At 38.3% G+C, this 22,668-nt stretch overlaps 1 protein-coding gene across 1 annotated transcript; it reads left to right on the forward strand.

The window, feature by feature from the left end:
• The first annotated feature begins 7,174 nt into the window (after nucleotides 1–7,174).
• Nucleotides 7,175–22,440, forward strand: METAP1D (methionyl aminopeptidase type 1D, mitochondrial). The gene is made up of 8 exons (XM_029072579.2): nucleotides 7,175–7,298; nucleotides 9,071–9,219; nucleotides 9,818–9,860; nucleotides 12,416–12,579; nucleotides 20,089–20,186; nucleotides 21,048–21,095; nucleotides 22,031–22,109; nucleotides 22,249–22,440. The coding sequence occupies exons 2-8, from the start codon at nucleotides 9,077–9,079 to the stop codon at nucleotides 22,325–22,327; spliced, it is 654 nt and encodes a 217-aa protein (XP_028928412.1). The 5' UTR covers nucleotides 7,175–7,298; nucleotides 9,071–9,076; the 3' UTR covers nucleotides 22,328–22,440.
• Nucleotides 22,441–22,668: the final 228 nt, after the last annotated feature.

The following is a 22,668-nucleotide window of genomic DNA, read 5'->3' on the forward strand; positions in this document are numbered from 1 at the left end:
TACTGTATATAGAAACATTTAAAATCATCAAGTAGATTTACATTGTAAATACAGGTTTAAAAAATGGAAGATATGCTGCAGGATCCGAGAGGCATACAGCAATTTCCAGAGACTTACACGCTGCACGGTGTGATGCTCCATGGAATAAGATAAGCAGTTGCCCATAATTTTCAGTGTTCAGTTCAAACTATGTGCCGATTCATTTTTGTGACACAGAAAATAATTCATATTATTAAACTCGATGACAGTAAATATCCTAGTCTTCATAACAAATAACATATAGATTTGCTACATGAAAAAAATCCTGGTCAGAGCTTTTGTTAAATAATATACACTATACCTTTATAATGATGAGCTACGTCAAGACCAGTACTGATACAAAGCCAATGCTTTCTGACTCTGAGGTCTCCTGATGTTTCTGTTGATTTTCCAATGGATTCATCATAAACACTAGGTTGGTAAAGCTGCCTCTTGCAATAATTACCATGCTCGCATTTCTTGTTTTCGTAAACCTGCTTCACAAAGGGGATACGTGCTGAAAATTGAATTTGGACAAAAGTAAATAGAACACTGGCAACAGCATAGGTGTTTGTAAGGGGGAGCTCTGGTCAGCAACAGATGAAGCAGGGCTAGTTGTTCCGGTTCGTGATGATTGATGATGTTGATGGATCAAATTAGCTGTTGCAGTCAAAGAATTAAAAGTACTTACTTTGGGGCTGAAATATGTGGGAAGCTAATAATTTTTTTTTTACGTCAGTAATAGGCTAGACACTGTAGTTTCCAGTCTGTGCCATTCGAATATGGTGGAGGTTCTGATTTTGTTTTTCAATTTTGACATTAGAAAAAAGATCATATATTAATTTATGCTATTTAAGGGAGGTATTTTGTTTTGGTATCTACTTTTACCATTGACACAGTTTCATGTGTTTTTTTTGTGGGGTGAGGAGGCTTTATCCTTTAGGGGGCATTTATTTGCTTGTACTTGTTTCCGATTTCACCTGTAGAAGTAGTATATATTTTTTTCTGGGTTGAAATGAGTAGTTAGCAGAATAACAATATCGAAGACTACCCTATTACTCTATTACCGTGTGATAACATTTTTAGTGTGCTTTATGGGCTAGAGGTAAAGGATATCACTCCTAATAAAGAAATTCTTAGGAATGCGAGATAGTTGGTAGACTCTGCTGACATGCATGATTCATTATATAACCATGATTGTAAACACATTGAAAGCATTTCTTAATGTGTCGTTTGGGATTCCTTTGTCAAGCAATTTGATTGACATACTTGCATCTTTCCTCAGACAAATCCGTGATATGGCAGTACAGGTGCACTGGCATTTTGGAATTCAGTCTCAAGCAAAGCATTTGAGAGCCACAACTTCATTCCCATATTATAGTGGGGTTTATATGACCTGAATTTTGAGTTTAATGTGTGATAAGGATTGTCCTTATTCTAACCTTATGCTGAACTGGGTACCACTGATAGAAGCTGGACTTTTTCCATAGCCACAGCCATTAATTGCAGTGTCAACACCAGTAATTTCTTAACTTCCTTTTTAATCTATCATAAATCTAGCCTGTTCAGGTTTATTGTCTTTGTATTGCCATTTTGGAGGCTCTAAAAAGTATTGCTGACATTGAACATTTTAAAAGTTGGACTGAGGTCTTAAAAGTTTTACATGAAAAGTGCTATGTAAATGTAGTGGTAATTATACTGAATTTTTTCAAATTTCTGTGGGAGAAAAGGAGTTCCCACACATCTCAAACCTGGAGAAACACTAGGCCGTCAACCATAATGAAAATACTATTTGTTTGGATTCTTGAAAGGAGAGACTAAGAAAATGTGTCAACAAACTCCTGCAATTCATAATACCGAGAGAGGATACCTATATGAAAAGGAAGTGAAATTTCCAGGCACTGGTCCAGTAGTTTTCAACTTTTTTTTTCCAAAGCCATTGCATGATATCTGGCCCTGTTCTGTATTATCATGCACAGGAGAGGGGAGAAAACTGAGAGTCCAAAATGGATGGTTAAGACAGCACTTTTTCAGGGGACAAGCAATTTTTAACAGTATACAATCCCTTAACATTCACCTTCCATCTGTTTTTCTAAAATAATTTATCAGCACTACTGGTTTTAACGTAAGGGCTTGGACTGGCGTGGTTAGAAACATCAAAAAACCAATATGTTTCTAACCCATCTAACCTGCCCATCAGTGTAGGTGGGGTCAAGTGGCCAGGGAGGAATCCTTTTTGGAAAGGGTTCCCTTTTTAAAGGTTTGGAGTTCATATTGGTGAGAAATATGATACTATGAAAATATTTAAAACAGCCAGCAATAATAGTAATAGCACATCAGGAAAAAAAAGCATGAAGCCAGTGTAATAATAGCCTCGTCTAGGAACCTCAAAAATTAGTAGTCCTAATGGATCCCACAAATCAACAAATTGCCTCTCTCTTTGTCTTGGGAAAGCGGAGAATTCCACAGTGATAGGCCTACCTGCCCCAAATTATACATCTGGAAACTGTCAGTACGAACAAGCAGGTCAGTCTCAGCTGCCATGACAGTGCCCAAGGAGAGAAACCATTTTTGAAGTAACTAGAGCCCAAGTATGGTAAGGGTTTAGATTTAAGCGAGCCCATTGGATTTACACTTGATTGCTAGCCAGGGCAGACTCCAGACTGTGAGTAGAAAGTCCAGTTTGTCTTAGTGAGGGGGTGTAAAATGCACCTATGCTGCCTTTAGTCTTTTTGAATAATTCGAATTTGAGGAAACACACTCGCTTCTCCTATAATACAGGGGTTGTTGGTGATAAACACCATGTGAAGGAAAACTGCATTGTGGTTGCATGTCATGACCAAAGCTGCACATATTTACACAACTATCGCTTCCAGAAGAATATCACTTTCTGCTTAGGTAAAATGTATGTTGTGGAAAGAATGTTCCCAACTTCCCTGTAGGCATTTTATCTAAAAAACACACAGTGAAAATGTGAGTTGCGGAAGAACTGAACTGAGTTTAAGAATGTGGCTTTCATTATGCAAACCACTCAGTAAGATAGGTCATTAACATTACTCCTATTGCCCCTCCATTTTACTGATGAAAGAATGTAGGACAGAACTTTATAGAGTTGAAACAACACTCGCAGATACATGGACCTAACTAACATTTACAACCTAAGTTTGACTCCCAAGTGAAGCAGGCTTCATTGATATTCTAAGTAAAAGTATGCTTCAAAACTTGTCAGAACTATGGTGGAATAGCAATCTTTTAAACTTCTTTTTGATCCAAAGTATTTACAATCCATTTTATTCTTACCTAACTCAGACTGACTGTAGTTTAAATATTAATATAATAATAGTAATAATAATTTTTTATGGTATTGTTAAGTACTACTATATGTCAGGCACTTTCTAAGTACTGGGCTAGGTACAAGGTAATCAGATTGGACACAGTGTTCTGTTCCATATGGGGTTTACAGTCTTAAGCCCCATTTTACAGATGAGGTAACTGAGGCACAGAGAAGTTAAGTGACTTGCCCAAGGTCTCACACAGCAGACAAGGGCAGAGCCACTACTAGAACCCAGATCCTTCTGCCTTATATTATATCTAATATTAATAATAATTGTATATGTTAAGCTCTTTTTGCTCTGGGCCAAGCACTGTACTAAGCACTGGGGTAGATATAAGATAATCAGGCCCTTCATGGGGCTCGCACTCTAAGCAGGTGGGAGAAAGGTATTGAATCCCTATTTTGTAGAAGAGAGAACTGAGGCACAGAGAAGTTAACTGATTTATTCAAGGTCCCACAGGAGGTAAGTGGCAGAGCCGGAATTAGAACCCAGGCCTTCTGACCCCCAGGCCCATGATTTTTCCACTAGGCCACGCTGCTTCTATGTCTTGTCATAAATGCCTTTCATACACAAATTTAACAAAAGTTATTTGGGTGTAAGAAAAGAGGTCTAACAGGACTATTTTTTTAAGTTACAGAAATCAACCAGAAGACAATGATTATAATTGTGGTATTTGTGAAGCACTTACTCTACACCAAAGTAATCAGTTTGGACACTGACCCTGTCCCTCATAGGACTCACAGGTCCAATTAGGGAGGGCAAAAAGGCCTTTTAATCCCCATTTTATAGATGAGGAAACTCAGGACAGAGAAGTTAAGTGATTTGCCCAAAGTCACACAACAGGCAATTGGCACTCAGGTTTAGAATCCCAGGTCCTCTGATTCCCAGGAATGTGCTCTTTACAAGAGTGTGTTATTCTCAAATCAGGGCCCTCAGGCCAGGATCAATTGTCTTGGTGCCCAGAAATCAGGCAAGGGACTTGTTTTTCTCTCATATGGGACCTAGCAAGTTATGGCATGGTTTGTTTTCCATTATAGCAAATAATTATATAAGTATACCATTAACCAATAAATATGACTATTGAATTAATGAACTATCAGTCAGTGGTAATAATTATTTTATACTGGGAATTGTACTGAGTACTTGGGGGAGTACAATATAGTTTGTAGATATGAGCCCTTACAGTCTATCTGGGGAGACAGACATTAAAGAAGAATTACGGGTAAGGAAGGAAAGAGTAAAAGAAATTACAAGTAAGGGAAGCAAACAAATATGAGGCTACGTACAATAAGTTCTGTGAGAGTGGGGAGTAGACTGAAATACCAAAGTGTCTACGGGGTGGGACTAAATGTATGGATGAGGCAGCAGGAAGAGAAAATAGGGTGAGAGAATAAGAGTTTATCCAGGGAAGAGTTTCTGAAGAAGGTATGATATCTAGAACCTAGCCTACAGTCTACTTTCCTCTTCCGTTTCCTTTTACATTTAGGTTGATAGAAATATTGAAGTAGTAATGATTTTTAAAAGACCTTTCATCCGTGGCACTCATTCTGTTGTTCATTTAGTCTTTTTTTATATATCTATCTCTATTCACAGGCTGTATGACTGGCTGTCATGGAGTTTTCTCGGCACCAGTCAATCGTATCTACTTCCTCAAGCAGTCAAGTAATCAACAAAGAAGATGTTTCTTTTCCAAGACAAAGAAATACTTCTCATAGTATAGTTTGCCTGCTGCAGTTTCTTCAGCTCATCCAGTTCCAAGGTACTGTTATATCTATTATCGGGTTCATTTTCCAGCCAGTAGAAAGGTTGGCTCACGAGTGATCGAGCGTATTTGCTCTCTTGACCATTGCGGACATTTAAATCTGTGCTCCTTTGACATGGTTCATGATATGAAATTGCAACAGCAATGTGAGAAGTTTTCAGCAGTCCAACTCTTACCCTAAACAAAATAAGTATGCATTAAAGCACTGAATTTACAGCTCCTCTAGACCATTTAGATTTGGATTTCTAGCAAAAGGAATGAAAAGCATGTGTTCCTACTGCAATTTGTTGATTGTTTAAAAAAGCACACTACAAAAACAAAAATTGAAGTGGAAAAATGCAAGATTGGACATTCAAAGAAACTGCTTAAAATGGACACACTTTTTCTAAACCTGAAAACCTGCTTTTATATTTTCAAGATTATTGCGCTGCTTTTAAACTGTTCCTGTAGGATAAATAAAATTAGAATGTGAGGTCTCCAAGTATTCTTGAATTCCTCAGGAATTGAAATTCTTAGAAAAGGCAATCTGTCCACTTTTCAAACTGCAGTGTAACAGATATGTGTGAATCATTTGGAAAAAATCAGAATAGCTAACAGCCATAAAAACCTGTTGCAAAGGCACCTATTTTTCTTTTTCCTTCTTTGTCCATTTTTTCATGGTATATCCATGCCAATAATATTATATTTATTGAAGCCTAGTAGGTAAATTTTCCTAAGATTAAATGGATCAACACAAAATCTCCCAGTGGAAGATGCAGCTATCAAGGAAAGAATATATGGCGAGATTATTCTTGAAATTTAGCCACAATGCCAATTATTTCATTTTATAGTAGGTAAGGGAAAGAAGTCTGTAAAATTGTGGAAGCTGTTTTATCTAAGCATTTCAGTAGCCACCTTTGGCTGAAACATCCTGCTTATACTATGGTCTCATAAGATCCAAAGCAGTGTTGAAAGAAAGCACAAGGGTCCTTTAAGAATTGGAGCCAGAGTTTAAAAATCGGAGACTTCTATTCAGAGTATTGCCCCATGCCTTGGCATGCCGGAAGAAGCGGTGCACTTTTACGAGACTCTACTATTGAAAGAGAGAGAAAGCTAAGAGCCTGGCCATCTGAGAGCCTTGAGGACCACATGATCATTTTCAAAAGAAAAAAAGTGGAAGACCATTAACTTCAGGGTCCTTTCACAGTCTCATCCTAAGTTTTTCTTAAAGTTGTATTCCTCAGCTTTCTGTCCTAGACTGAAATATGGCTATGTTACTTTTAAACTGCTTCTGTAACTGTGCCTATAAATAGTTTGCAAAGAGCTTTACAATTCTTCCATACTGAAAGAATCTCTGTGAGAATCCATTTTTTATCTTCTGTGTATTTCCAGTAGAGTTCAAATAAATAGCAGAGATTTTTCTTTTTTAATGGGGATCTTGGAATTGTTTTGCTCTTGATCTTAGTGATGATGGTAATATTCCAGTTAATCTGGGTGCCCCAAAAAGGAAGCTCTGTTTGGATATGGTTGCGAAGTGTAAGAAAAACAACTGCCTCAGTGTGGTTGACAATTAGCCTTTTTACAAATATCTTTTTCACAGTGTGTGTTGTGAGCTATCTTTTGCATAAAATTTACTTTTGTGTTAAAAAGAAGAAAGTACTTTTTATTAGCAACTTGACAGTGGTGAAGCTGAATGCTCTATTTCATCACTGATGATGTATTTTATATTGGTGGGGAAGGGGAGGCTACAGTAAGAGAGGAAGAAAACAAAACCACTGTTTGTTTTGACCAGAAGTCTGCACTAGTCTCACTTGGGTTTCAGCACCATAAGGTTAACAGAATATCAAAAGTCAATACTAACAGGCAATGTTAAGTTCAAAAGGGCAGGGGAAGAAATACTGAGGCAGCCTTGAGGGTTTGTTCTGCTGGCTTAAGGAGGTCGGTGCTGCGACAGGAAGGGCAAAATGCCATGAAGCAAGAGGCTGTATCTGAGAAAATGATCCCATTGTCATGCTCAGTTTTCTGATCTTCATTTTCAACCCTTTTTCTCCAAGCACATAAAGAAGCCAGACTATGTGACGACAGGCATTGTACCAGACTGGGGAGACAGCATAGAAGTTAAGAATGAAGATCAGATTCAAGGGCTTCGTCGGGCTTGTCAGCTGGCCCGACATGTCCTCCTCCTAGCTGGAAAGAGTTTAAAGGTAGAGAAGCCACACGAGGCCTCGAGATGACTTACATGGTTACTATGTTTTCAAGGATTTTCTTTGTTTTTTTAATTCTTCTAATTTAACTCAACTTGTTTTGGTTTCAGTGTGTTGGAAGCGGAATGTATTTGTGGGAGGGGAGCTTATGGCAGAAAGGGATTTCATTAGTTGTAATACTGCCCGGAAGATAGTGTTTGATCCTTTTACTCTGTGTCCCAAAGTCTAGTTCCCCAAGTTCAAGAGCTGGAGAGGTTGTGATCTGAATTCATGCTGGCCAGATTGCTCCACAACACAATTGTTCAGCCTTAGGTTCCTCAATCCTCTATTCCCTAGTTTCTGTTTTCTGGGTATATTTGAAGTACTGGCTTGTTATATCTTTGTTTTGCAATCTTTTTCAAATTTCTTCTTCTGAGAAGAACACTCATATAAGCAGCGTGGTCTAAGAGAAGCACCATGGCCTAGTGGAAAGAGTGCAGGCTTGGGAGTCCAAGGACCTAGATTCTTCGGCCAGTTGTCTGCTCTGTGACCTTGGGCAAGTCACTTAATTTCTCTGTGCTTCATTTCCCTCATCTGCAAAATGGGGATTCAATACCTGTTCTCCCTCCTACTCAGACTGTGAGCCCCATGTGGGACCTGACTATCTTGTATCTACCCCAGCTCATGGTACAGTCCTTGGCACGTAGTAAGTGCTTAACAAATACCACAGTTTAGTTAGTAATTATTCTCATAAAATTATCTGCATTTAACCAACTGCACTGATCCTCACATGACTTTTTTATTCAGAATGGAAGTAGTCAATTCCCCATACCTGAGGGCAGGGATCAAGTTTACTAACTCTCTTCTCTCCCAATTGCTTAGTACAGTACTGTACTTAGAGTAAGCAGTCAATAAATACTACTGAGTGAGTGATTGATTGCTAAATGTGAACCATAAGGGTGCAGGGTAGTAAACTTGCAGATGAGAAAATACTCTCCAGGCAAAGAAAACTTAACAAATCTTCTGACATAAATATTAATGTAATTGGTCAGCAGAAGATTAAAATTGTGCTAACAATAGATCCCATGTCCTGATCCCATTTTTCTAATGCAAGGTAGGAGATGAGTTGGACTTGCAGATGTTTTTCCACTACCGCAGTCCATCTCCCCCTCCTAGACTGTAAGCTCCTTGTGGGCAGGGAACATGTCTGCTGTACTGTACTCTCCTAAGCACTTGGTAGTGTTGTGTCCACAGAAAGTATTTGGCAAATATCATTGGCTGATTTGATTGATTAAATATGGAAGCCCAATAGCAGGACTGAAGGAATGGCCTGAAAAGCAATGTGGAGAAAGAAATCACAAGGGCAAACAGTATTGTGAGCTCATCAGAGTTCTGTTTATTTCCAAAAATGACCATCTGCAATCTGTATATAATTTATACAAACCTGATTTAATATTTCACTGGAATGAGGGTAGACCTAGCTTTCAAACCTTCTAAACTGTACCCCCAAGTTGCACATTTGAATACTTTGGTACTAACTATTTAAGAGTAAGTAAAAGAACAATCAGTCAGAATCCCAAAATTAGGGATTTCCATTTCCCTACTTGAAAACCAAAATATAAAATTTAGAAGATCTCTGAATTAAAAAATACTAAAAGTAATGCAGTGTTAGTCCATAGATTTGTGGTATTTTGTAATTTGGGCTTCATTTAAGTGTTATTGCTACAGTAATAATAAATAGGAGAATTGTCTCCAACTGTCTCAGCATAAATTTTTTTTATTTAATATTTTAGGTTGGCATGACAACTGAAGAGATAGATTCTCTTGTTCACCAGGAAATAATCACACATAATGCCTATCCCTCACCTCTAGGCTATGGAGGTTTTCCAAAATCTGTTTGTACCTCTGTAAACAACGTGCTATGTCATGGTATTCCTGACAGGTATTTATCTCTTAATATCATGTATTGTTCCATTGAAAACTAAAACATGAAACTAAGCTATGTAACATATGTTGAAAGACTCTGTAGTTTAATTGTTACCCACACGCCTACTGCAGATGCCTGTGGTAAAAAGGGCTGATCTCACGATAATACTGAAGTATTAACTTGACAAAACACTTCTATCCATCAGTGTAATGTAATATAATGTCTTTTAATAAAGCATATGGTCCAGAAATGAGATTGTATGCTAAATATTATATTTTTTCAGCCCGTAGAAATTGTGAGAAAATCAGAATTTATGCACTGAAGCAGTAATCTTGGCATTTAGCAAAGAAGCATAATGCCACCCAAGAAAAATATCTGATAAGAGTAGTCTGTTTTCAAACAATTGATTTGGGCATTTTTCATAAAACTGTGTATAATTGCACTTGTTCTAGGGAGAATGAGCTGAAAAATACAATGTTTATTACATTTTTCCCCCAGATTATTTTTTTAGTTCACTGGTTTGGGTGGTGCTAGTCATTATGTGTTTGTTTTGATATTACCTTTTATTGAGTCCTGTCTATCACCGTTATTTTTTTTTCTGTTTATGTTTCAGTCGACCTCTTCAGGATGGAGATATTATCAACATTGATGTCACGGTGAGTAAATCACATAAAAAATAGTCTTTGATCAACTTAAGAATTGCTAGTAGCAACAGGAAGAGGAGTAGATTGAAAATGTGGAATGTACAGATGTATGAGCTGTTTACTTCTAAGCCTGGGCGCAAGCAGCTGGTTTCCTTTTTTGTTTTTAACTCTGTGTTTATTCCAACTAGACCCAGGCCTGACTTGAATTTAGGGCTGGAATCAGATGCACTGAGATCAATGTTGGCCTAAGTGAAATGTCAACCCAATCCTGCTATGTGTCATGTTTTTGAGAAGGTGTAATTGTTATTGATCCACTGTGTAGTTAATGCAGAACACCACGGTACTGGGCAGCTGCTGAAGATAGATATGTATGAGATGAGCTAACATGAAGAAAGCCAGCATTTTTCCTTCACTCTGCCAAGATTGATCTTCCTCTTCCTGCTGATTTTGAGTGGGGCCTGTCATTATCTTACTCTGTCATTAGAGGCTACATTGGCCTGTGTATGTCAGTCTATTTGGACAGCAACTCTTTTGCTAGCAGTTTTTCCTACATTTATTAAAATATCTGAAGGTAGTGTTATATTCCATTTCTGGTATAAGAGCCTTGAACCCTAGATTTATAGGCAGAGTGTGAAATGGACAAGGACTTGGCTTTTTACCAACTATTTAATTGTTCTACTTTTAACTAGGCTAAGCAACGTAACACAAGAACCCCAAATTGAGTAGACTCAGAACCCGGTGTAATTCTGTTAGCGTTTTAACATTCCCAGACTAGTATTAACTCTGCTTTTGTAGCTCACTTTGCTCAAAGGGTGATTTTTTTTTTCCAGAAATCATTTCTGGCTAATTGGTTCTTTTAAAGTGTAGGGCAAAGACCTAATAAAGTATTTAGTGGAGGTAATAATTTGAGAGAAACAGCACAGAAAAATTGCATTTTGAGGAAAAATCAAGCAGACTTTTTTGGATTCTGATGTCTTTATTGCTAGTTTGGTTGAGCAGGGTGATACACAAAGTACTATTAGGGTTACAATCCTTACAAAAGATGTTTATGTTCTGCATAAGTCATTTAAACCTTAGTGCCATGCTATCAGTTTATTGTGATACAGTTCTGGTTTCACCATGTTTAACCAAATCAAACTATTCAGAAGCAGGTGTTTCATAACATACACTTGAAACAAAGATTTGTTCTTCAATTATTTGCTTCCTTCAGGCATCACCTAATTTAAGATTCATTTACTTTTCCAACCACCTTAAATGAAATCTGAACTACTTGTACAAGAACCAGGATTCTGTTGGATTTGTCTTCGTAGAAGGATTACCCCTTCTTTTGCTAAATTTTCAAAATAACTTTTATTAACAGTGCAGGAGGATTTTTTAGTGTCCTTTTTTTCATGATTTGTAAAAAAACACAAAATAAAATGAATGTTGTGTAGTGTCCAAGATTTTGCAGTAATCTAGTACCTGTTAGCAAGATGCAATTCTCTGATTCTATTCCTCGTTCCATGAAAATAAACATTGTGTTTGGTAATTATTCACTTCTTGTGTGTCTGAAAAGAAAACACGGGCTCTTTTTCTCAATTGTTAATTGATCTTCAGAACAAAAAGGCCACTTTTAGAGTGCAAAACTAGGATAGTTTGCTGATGAAAACAATGATTATGGAAGTAACAATATAGTTGCATAGTAAACATTCTAGAATATTATGTGTGCAGATATGTATTGGATTTTATCAATGATTGTCTTCCAAACTGTTAAATCAGAATTCTGGACAATGAAGTATTAAAAAATGCATCTTTCACAAACAGCTTTATTAATTTTGCAGTTAGAATATAAGGAAATGTAGTTAAATCTTTCAAAATGTTAAAAAAGGAACTGTCAAACTCTAAGCTTTGTGGTTTACTAGATCAGCACTATATTGTAATTCTTAATCATTCCTCCTTCTATAGGGCTGGCCTACATCTTGAAATTAAATTCCCCTGCTGCTTGTTTCGGTACTGACATGTCTGTCTTATTTCTTCTGACTGTAATATATTCACTTTCAAAATGTAGAATTAGTAAATGGAAGACATAGTAAACCCTAATTACATTGAAGAAATTATTTCCACCATGTTAAATGTTTCCTGGTTTTCTAAGCCTCTATGTGGTGAATTTGGGTCATCTTTTCTGCCCTGTAATGGTCAGTAAGTTTGCACATGGTGTTGGCTAGATGCAATTGGAGAATGTACTCAACAAATTTTTGTCTTACTCCAAAAAAATGAATTTAAGAGATCAAAATGTTGAAATAGCAGCACTAAACTAATCAGTATGTTGAGATTGGGTGCAATGCTAGTCACTTCCTGATTGTTCTACTTTGCAGTGACTCTGTTGCAATTACATTTTTTGCATTTCTGATGGGTTCCAACATTCCCATGCCCATTTTTTTGCAGGTAAACTTTTGTGGCTGGGAAAAAACACACAGGAATTTGTTAAACATAGAATAAATTCCTTCATAGGTCAAACTGTATTATGAAAATGGCTTGTCCCTGGATTTAGAAATAGAAATTTTTTCCAAATCTGTGCTTGTGCTTAGGTGTATTACAATGGCTACCACGGAGACACTTCTGAAACATTCTTGGTGGGCAATGTGGATAAATATGGTAAAAAGTTAGTGGAGGTTGCCAGGAGATGTAGAGATGAAGCAATTGCAGCTTGCAGAGCAGGGGCTCCCTTCTCTGTAATTGGAAACACAATCAGGTAAGTCTTATAGTGACAAGTAAAGGGAGGGTTGGCAAGTGGGACAAAGGTTATTGGTGGTTTGGTATAAAACTGATGACATGTTTTATGATTTCAAACCATCATTTCAGTCTGATATCAGTATGTGAACTGCCAAGCTGTAATGTTGTTCCTTCGGTAAGAAAGATCTTTTTTAAAAGTGAGTTACACCAGGGTCAGCGGAGATACCTTTGGAAACAGTCAAGGATGTTTAAAAACCTACTTCAGTGTTAGTTAGCTTTGGAGTTTTAGGTTTGCTTGTGCTGTGCAAAGAACTTAATGAAGTGATCTTAAAAATATATATATATATTTTCAGTTCTCTGGGGGAGGCTGTTTTTATAAAGGAATGGCCAAAATGTGTCCCTGTATTCTGAAGGCATTAGCTCAGGAGATCCTTACCTTCCCATAGGAAGGGTAAGTAGAGAGCCTGGAAATACTTCCTCTCCCTTTTTGACAGTCCTTTTGTTTAAGAGGTTATTGTTTTCATTTCTAAAAAAAATAGTCCAAGTCCACTTTGGGGTATATGTGTTTGGATTTTTTTTTTAGATGCAAAACCATAGCTTTATAATATGTTGTGCATTTTTAGATCTTTTTCATTATTTTTTCTTAAATAGCTATATCATTAAAGTGTAATTTTCACTGGTACTTTTTAAAGTGCTCCCCTCATTAATATAAACTAATAGCTACATTGTGGTTTTTTTTAAATGGAAGGCTAGTCACCTCAAAAAGACAGTGCTTTTTTCTTTGCGAGCCTTCAATACTTAAAGGGGGAAAAAAGCAGTAAAATAGCTGTTATATGTATTTATGGCTTTAAAAATATTGTAACAGATTCTGATTCAAACTTTAGTAAAATCTCTTTGGGTTATATCTGAGAAGCTTTTATTGAAGACTTTGTACAAAATTGTGTTTTTGACAGTTTTAAATTATAGGCTAACTAGCCTGGGAAAAAAGGATAGTGTCTTTCTGTTCTTTCATAGGAAATGTTGAATCAGACCCCTACTGGGAAAAGAAATTTAATGCATATCTCACTATCTTACTGTCCATGAATATAATAGAAATGAATTCAAAATGCAGTTTTATTTTTGCAAATGGGATGAGTCGATAGATGCACCTCATATTTTTGAACACCTAGGGTTCAACAAATTTACTGGTGGTACTCTTGCATTTTAACAAAATTTATTCTTCAGTAGAAGGGGGCATAGAACACTAGATTCTTATTCAAGCATTCTATCGAGCTCTGCATTCATGGCTGTGTCTAAAGGGCATGTCAGCCTTTGATTCTCTCTGAGAGGTAATTATCCTTTTCCTGTCACGGAACAACAAATGATAGCTAACTACAGAGGCACATTTGCAGTAGTCACATTCATCAACTGCAGAAAAAAAATTCAATTTAATTGTGCAGCACAGCTGCACATAGGCTTTTTGAGCATTTCTGTTGTTCTCCCTGTCTTGCTATTCCTCCCTCCAGATCTATTTTTTAAACTTTTTTTTTCCTGGTTATTTTTTTCCCCTTTTTGTCTCTTCTTCCATTTTTACTCTCTGTACTTTCTTGTTAAAGTAATTTTCCTTTGTGGCTCTCATTCTTTTTTCCCCATTGAAGGCTATGAATGTAGAAAATTATCACAATTACTCATATAATTGAGCCTCTTTGTAGCAAGTGCAACTCCAGTAGCCTTTCTCCATCATGAAAATGGTTTCATTATAGGGTTTTTCATATTCTCTGACACCATCTACACAGAGGAACAGGCGTGCAGATGAGATGTACTAGGAACAGGGTAGATCAGTAAGGTCACAGTAGGAATAATTAGCTCTGCTATGGAAAGAGCATCTAGGCCTTTTACTGCTACATAAATGTACTGTCCATGGCTTTTAGTCACAAAAAAACTTACTAACAAATGGAGCTCCCGCCTACTACTTTGAAAAAAAGATTTGTATCAACACTACAATTTTCCATCATTAAGACTAATAACACAGAGCCTAGTATACATCAAGGGGAATAAAAAGAAAAATCTCACATTCAAGTGGCGGCTGGGTGCTGACCTTTGTTCTCTTTTTTTGTGTACGACTTAACTCTTTACAATAAAGAGCCACACGCCACACCAACATGCAGGTGAACTCCAGCTAGTCCTAGCAAAGCATGGCATTCAATTGGAAAATCTGATAAATCTCCATGCAGGATAATGCATTTCATTACATATTCACTACATTAATTCTAGCTATATAAAAAAGAAGAGCAGAATTGAAAGTGACATTGGATTTTTGCTCTCTGAATACAAAGGTCAGTTTTCCTCCAAAGTAAAATATGCAGGCACGGAGTCCCTGAAAACCAGATTCATCATAACAACTGGGTTTCCAAACCTATGAAAAAAAATATTAATAGGCCATGAACTTTTTGCTTTACTCTTCCCAGCATATGTATTTTATATTGTTTAGGTTATTTAGCTATACCATTTAGGGAGTAAGCTGGCACCGACTCTGTTAAATGCACCTTCTGGTTTGTTGAAGTATTTGTTGTTGGACAGCTATTATTTTTGCCTTTTCATGTGCAGACAAAAATCTCAGGCTAATGAAACCCCACACACCTGTAAATAAACACCTGTAAGCAAGAAGGACTTTGGAACAGTCTGGAGGTTTACAAAACCTCTTGAAACCCAGTCACAGTGTTTATTCTAAGGCAATCAACATCTTCTGCATCCTCCCTCTACTGATTTCATGCCTACCTTGAGTTGGCCTGAGAAAACATTTTGAGGATCATTTAGTAGCGGTTACATTCTAGTAAACAGAGCCACTAGGAGTACTTTAGCTTTAGGTGAGATAGTGGCTTTGAAATTCTGGTTGGAATTCTGTGTGGAGAGGTGTCCATGATACCTCTCTAGGATTACTGACTTAGATCTTCCTAATTCTTCATTGAAAATGACTCTATATATGAACCAATTTCTCTTTTTGAAGGAAGCAACTGTTTGGTAGGGTTTCATTTTCTTACAATCTACAACCATTTCCTCAAAAACATTATTAAATATTTTCCTCAGAATTTTGCTATTTAAATTGTACCTTTGCATATGTGAAGGGGTATTGAAAACATGTAGAGTCAAACATGGTAAATATTTTGTGGTTCAGGAAAACAGAATTCAAACTAGAGGTGTAAATGCCATGATGAAAGTATCAATCAATGGTTTTTAAATGTTCAACCCATAAGTATATGTTTTGATATTAATTTAGAACAATATAAAGCAGATTTTTAAAAAAATAATCTGTTTCTATCAGATTATGCACATTTAAACAATAAGTGGCTGAGGCAAAATAAGTCATTTTAATGTCATCTGTGATAGATTTTCCTTGACAGCTACTGTAAATTACAATTACACTGCTCTCTGCACTTGAAAGTAAGCATTGCAATAAATTATCTTTTATTTCAATCCATCATGTCTGCTTTTCAGAAACAGCCTCAAATAAAAGTTCAGCACTATTGTAAGAAAAATACAGTAATTTGTGTTCCAGTTTGAAACCAAAAATGTACCTTTCTTTCAAAAACAATTGTTGGCTTTCAAAAATATTACTAATTATACTTAAACATTACTTGTCATTAGAGGGAATCCCTGGACTTGTGGATTCCTTCAGTCAAGAATGCCCTGCTGAAAAGAAAGCTATCTTAAAAGCTTGCAAGGAGATTCTGTGACTTACCAAATCAGATACTTTGAGCCATTCCAAATAAATATTTTAATGAGGAAATTATAACCAGGTTTTTGGTCAGGTGGGCTACCCAAGCATAATAAATCTATTTGTTATAAATCTAATAAATCTCCCATAAGCATTCTTGCACGTGAGTTATATTCAAAAATACAAAACTTCTCTCCCAATTTGAAGATTATGTCCTTGTCCCTGAAAGAATGGTCAAACAAGAGAAATGTATTGGTCTGGCCCCTCTTTGAATCCTCTAACCCCATATCAGGAGCATCTAAACTATTAGTGATGGAAACTAAACTGGAGAAAATGCTTTTGAAATTAAATTCTTAGGAGCATTTTTTAAAGCTAGAAACATTGAGGCTTTTATTATATAAGTACAAAATACATGAGAAAAGTTTGTGGACCCTATTACATACCTACCACTTGCTCGTTTGCTGTGAATGTGTTTTAGGAATAAAAAGTATCAAAATTACGGATATGCTCAGTTTCCTGAGGAGGACTTTTGCTCCAAATATTCAAGTGGTAAATACTTCCTGAGAGGCTGTATTCCTGGAGCTTTTTTTTTTTTTGGCTTTTTTTCCTTTGGTTTCTTGTTTTGTATTGTTTTTTGCCTCAGTTAGAGCTAGGAACCACTGAACAGCTAGTGCTGATAGAGTTCTCAGTAGAATAAAAAAAAAGGCAGCCCTCATCACGAATATGCACAGGACTAGTTCCTTCACTGCCTAGGGCAGCAGTCAAACTGCTTCTACATTGCTTCCTTGTAAAGCTGGTTTTGGCACTGCCACTTCTGGTGCATGAGAGCTACTGCACTTACTTCAGTTAGAATTCAGTATTATTAACATTTCTGTCTTCATTGTTCAAGGTAAACGAGTCAAGTGGAGCGCACAGTTCTGGATTTCTCATGCCAGAATTCGTTCCAGTGTCAGACAAGGGAACTTGACTGTTAAAGACCCTTAAATTGACTGAGTGAAACAAGAATTCCAAACTTGAAAGCAAAGACAATCACCTTGTTCTCTGTTAAGACCGCAAAATAATAGAAGAGACAGAAAAAGTCAAATGTGAGCACAAATGAGATTCCTCTCACTTGGCTTTTTATTATTATTATATTAAGGGATTACCATGTGTCAAGCACTGTTCCAACCGCTGGAGATAAATAAAGGTAAAGACAAACTACAATTCCAAAGTAAAATTTCATTAAAACAAGTATCCAAAATGTGTTTCTACCAGTAGAACTCTGGAATGGAACACATGTCATTCAGCAATAGTAATTTATTTGTAATAATGTTGGTATTTGTTAAGCGCTTACTATGTGCAGAACACTATTCTAAGGGCTGGGGTAGACGAGGGGAATCAGGTTGTCCCAGGTGGGGCTCACAGTCTTAATCCCCATTTTACAGAGAGGTAAATGAGGCACAGAGAAGTTAAGTGACTTGCCCACCGTCACACAGCTGACAAGTGGCGGAGCAGGGATTTGAACTCATGACCTCTGACTCCAAAGCCCGTGCTCTTTCACTGAGCCACGCTGCTTTGTATTCTTTCCTCCTTCCACCCCTTTGTAAAATATCAGTTCTCTTTTAGTACACTAGCCATACAGAATACGTAAGTGACTCTTATTGCTTGAAGTGCAAGAAGAACCAAGCGTTTAAGGATATTGCAGGGGGATTGACTTTGAAATGTCTTCAGCCAACCAGGTGCTACCAGTGTCCTTTCTGAAGAGGAGAGAGCATTATAAAGGAGTTAACTTCAAGTAAACTTCATACATTGATCCCTCCTCACTCCTTCTTGTCCCCTTTTTAGGAATTAAAGTGTAGGACTGACACTTTTTAGTTTCCTTGCCACTCACTTTTAAGGGGAAAATGCAGTAAGAAATTCTGTATGCCACACACTGAAGGAAAGCATTTGACTGTCAGGTTCTTTTAGAAAAACATTCTAGAATACTCTTATTCTGTTCCCTAAGCTGTTTTGTTTGTTACTGAGTAATACTTCAACTTCTTCATTGTATTTATTACATTTTGCAAAGCATTCTTACAAGCAGTAAAAATTAGTTAACAGAATTGCATTCATTTGAGCACTCGGCAAAGCTTGTGAAATATGGACCTCAAATTTTGATTCCTAGCTCTCGTTCTGCATTGTGCTTTCTGTAATCTCAATTATTCCATAACTGTAGTTGACTGAGAAAGAAAACCCAGGGGAATTGTAAAGGGATTCTCTAACAATGATGACATCATGAAAGATTTTTAGGAGCTCCCAGTATAGCTGAAGGTGTAATAAAAGTAAGAGTAATTATCAAACACCTATTGGGTGCAGAGCACTGTACCAAGTGCTGGGAAAAAGTATACAAGTGGGAATTAGATATGGTCCCTGCCCCTCAGTGGGGAGGGGGTTCACAATCTGAGAAAGCAGAGTACTCAAGTCAGAAAATATTAATAATGATGGTATTTGTTATGCTCTTATTAAGTGCCAACTACTGTTCTAAGCGCTGGGGTAAAATGCAAGGTAAATTAGGTTATCCCATGTGGGGCTCACATCTCCATTTTACAGATGAGGCAAGTGAGGCACAGAGAAGTTGTGACTTGCCCAAAATCACACAGCTAAGTGGCCGAGAGGGGATTAGAACCCACAACCTCTGACTCCCAGGCCCATGCTCTTTCTACTAGCCACACTCCTTCTCTAGGGTGGAAGTGAGAGTAAATGAGAGTGGAAATGTGGGGTGGTGATTTTGCAGTGAAAAGCTGATGAAGATGTTAGTTAAAAATCTGGGCTCGCAAGGTAGACTAAGTAAGTGATGTGGGTCTGTTCGGAAACTCTGACTTGGATCTCAGGACCCTGACATTGTAAAGGACTGTAATTGTAGTGCCTGGAAATCCTTGTACCTTGATGCATGAAGGTGTAAATGTTCCAAACTATGTCACAAAGCCCTTCATCAACATGTAAATGTAAATAGTTAATGGAAGGTCTGTAAGTACTTATCTTTCTGAATTCACAGAAATAAGCATGTCCGTTTGATTTCAAAAATACAGCTTTTCAAACCTTTACTTTGAATTTTTTTGGGTTGGTCTGTTTGCTGTACTTGATCTTTTTTTTTAATGCAGTCAAAATACATGCAGGAACCCATCTCTGTTCATCTCAGTGAATAAAGTATTCAGAACATTAAGAGTCATACTACTATTATTGGATTTATGTATTCTGATTGAGGATTTCTATTAATTTTGTGAATGATGTAAATTCTGGATGGAATTCCCAGAGGGTCACAAAATTATGATGTGAATGTAGACATTGTCAAGGTGAATGGCCCCAGATTTAGCTGTCTCTTTAAAAATTGCCTAATTCTTTGGAGAGAGCTAAGAGAAGCCAGGAACCAAGCAGGTGGGAATTGAAGACATTTACTTGATGTGTATTTTTCTCGATTTAACTATTTAAGCAAATATTTCCACGAGGTCTGTCCTTTTGAGCAGCCCTGCAAAATGAATATTATGGATTTCGGATATAGTGTTCAATTATGTTTTGTGTATATATAATGTGTTATAAATATTATGTACAACTACAAAATACTTGGCAATCTATTATTTAAAATAGGTCTCGTTTAGAACTGTAATAAATGGGTCTTTTCTAAATGGAGTGACCCACTGTGTAAATGCATGGATTTTCTTTCTACGTTTCTACGGGTTCGCTTCAAGCAGCACCAAGTTCCAATTTTTGAGACTGCAGTGTATGTGATTATGAAGTGGCTTAGGGTGACACTAGTGGATATCTGAAACGATCACCCTCATTTAAACAATAACATTTCATGTTTGGCAATTTTTAAAGCCGCATAACATATCAGAATGGCTTGCAAGTTTGTCCTCATTTCGTTGGGCACGGAATTGGATCCTATTTCCATGGACACCCGGAAATTTGGCATCATGGTAAGTGAGTGATAGTTTACTTGGGGAAGCTGTTGTTGAATGGAATTACGGGGTTGTAATTGAGTCGTTCTACTCCTAACGACCTTTTCCCTACTTTCAACCCATTTTCCTCTGACTTTGGTAGGGAGAGATAGAAAAAGGGGGTGGGGAGAAGGTGTTAATCTGAACCGGCACATTGTGATGTCCCTGGACGAGATCCCAGCAGTTTTCCCCGGCCCTAAAATACGGTTTATCTCGCCTGGAGGCTTCTCCTGAAGGGTGCTTGGCTGGAAGGCAGAGGGGATATTTGTCTACAAAAAGTTAGGGATAAAAACAAAACTTAAGTGCATCAATATCCCAGCATGCCTATATGACTGTTTTCTGTTTTTCTTTCTCTGCCCCCTTTTCAAACCGCTGGCTGTTGTGGTTAAACTTCATTACTCCCCACCCGGCGATGACAGCTGATGTATTTAGCAGCATATACCTCTTGAGAGAGGTGTAGGTTATCGCCCACCTCTGCGCGCACCCCCTCGGCCCCCCGACCTCCCGGCCTCTCCGGGGGAGGGGTAGGATGGAAGAAGGGCATCCTGGTGGGGCTAGTGGTGGGACCCTCTTCTGCCACCCCCGTGGGCCGGTCCTTGGCAGCGCCCCGGGGGCGCCAGGCTCGGTTTGGCCTTGTTCCCGTGGGAGGGGGCGCCCCGGGGGCGGGGGGGCGGGGGTGGAGGGGGGCTGCGACCTCACCCGAGGAGCCCCATCACCCCCTCCACCCCACAAAAGGAAACCACTGGAGCATCGCATCCTCGCCTCGGATTGAGTTAAGGCGACATGCTCACGCATCTGTCTTCTAAATTTGGGGTTTTCGCCTTCTGTTTTCTTTTGTAGCGAATGACAGTGATTTGCTAATGGAAGAAGGGATGGCGTTCACCATAGGTGAGTGGCGGGGAGCTGGAACAGCCGGGTCGGGTTGGACCGGACCGACCCGGGCCTGTCCACCTTTAGGTGGGCCTGTCCCGCCCCGCCCCACCAGGTCCTCCGGCCGCCCCTCGTTGAGCCCTGCCTGGGGTGTGAAGCTGCCCCGGGAATTGATGGGAAGGAGCAAGAAGGCAAATTTACATAATGAAATAATTCAGATCCATTAAAAAAAAACACCTTATTAGATAATGCCTTTGTTGCAGACTTCCAGAATTCAGAGAATCAACACATTTTAGAACTGCAGCCGCCCAACGACTGATTCTGTTAGCTCGGTGTTTGGGGGGTGAGGAGTAACACCCAGATCGCTAGTGACGATTATGCCATTTGCTCTATGTCAGCAAGTGTTACTGGCTTCTGATTTATTACATCCTAGCTAAACGAGCCAGGATTCTTTCGCTGAAAAAAAAAACCCCAACCTGTTAGACACCAATCAAACACGGCTATGGAAAGAACCATTTTTCTAACTGTGACTAAATGGTGATGCAATTAGAGGGAAATAAGAAAATTGTAATTTTACTGATTAATGAACATTTTGAGGATGTTTAAAAAATTAAAATATTTTTAAATGACTGATATTTATAACAGGGACTGGTGTTTTCCTACTTGTTATCCACAGGGTCTTAATTAAGCCTTGATTAAAATGCCCTCCTTTACAAAAAACGCATCGGGCAACTTCATTTATGTTTGAACGCCTTAGTGTTTCCTTTTCCTACTGTTTATTTTGTACTTTAATGCAGCAACAAAACGGCAATTAAAAGACTAGGAGATGACATGTACAGGTGGAGAAGTACATGGAGGATAAACCTTTTTATTCTTCCTTTACTAATGAGCCTAAACTATGTTTGACAAGAATCTTGATGAGGTCACTGAAGTAAATATTTTCCCTCTTTCAGAGCCAATCATCACGGAGGGATCTTCGGGGTTTAAAGTTCTGGAGGATAAATGGACAGCAGTCTCAACAGACAATAAAAGGTGTTTTGTTTGATTTAAAAATGATATTTCTCTTTGAGGACTTGGCCTGTGACAGCCAGCCAGACCGTCCAGGCAAGTCCCAGGGCACCGCGGACTTTGACTGCTGCGCCCTAAAACTGTCCCATTGTGTGTGTTTCAGATCAGCCCAGTTTGAACATACCATCGTCATTACATCAGAAGGAGCAGAGATCCTGACAAAACTGTTAGAAGAAGCTTAAAAGGTGAACCTGGGGGTTCGTGAACGACGGGAAGAGGCTCTAACCTCTCGCCCCCGCCGCCCCCCCCCCCCGCCACTGCAAGCTCGTTGTGGGCAGGGATTAGCACTTTTTATTGCTGTAGTGTACTTTCCCAAGCGCTTAACACAGTGCTGTGCACACAGTGAGCGTTTAATAAATAAGATTGAATGAATGAATGAGTTTGTGCTCTTCGTAAGGAGAGAGAACTCCAGTTTGGAAGCCCTTCAAAGAACCTAAAGATGGATTGATGGTGGCAGAGACTCCGTGCAGGAGTGCAGGGGGTGAAGGTGGAATCCGAAATCCTCCCTTTCCCGGATCCCAAT

The sequence above is a fragment of the Ornithorhynchus anatinus genome, chromosome 9 (assembly GCF_004115215.2).
Source record: "Ornithorhynchus anatinus isolate Pmale09 chromosome 9, mOrnAna1.pri.v4, whole genome shotgun sequence".
Taxonomy (NCBI): Eukaryota; Metazoa; Chordata; class Mammalia; order Monotremata; family Ornithorhynchidae; genus Ornithorhynchus; species Ornithorhynchus anatinus.

Coding starts and splice junctions, on each gene's coding strand:
- METAP1D (XM_029072579.2), top strand. CDS start 9,077: ATGACAACTGAAGAGATAGATTCTCTTGTTCACCAGGAAATAATCACA. Junction 12,580..20,088: donor GTAATTGGAAACACAATCAG/GTAAGTCTTATA, acceptor CAATTTTTAAAG/CCGCATAACATATCAGAATG. Junction 21,096..22,030: donor AGGGATGGCGTTCACCATAG/GTGAGTGGCGGG, acceptor TCCCTCTTTCAG/AGCCAATCATCACGGAGGGA.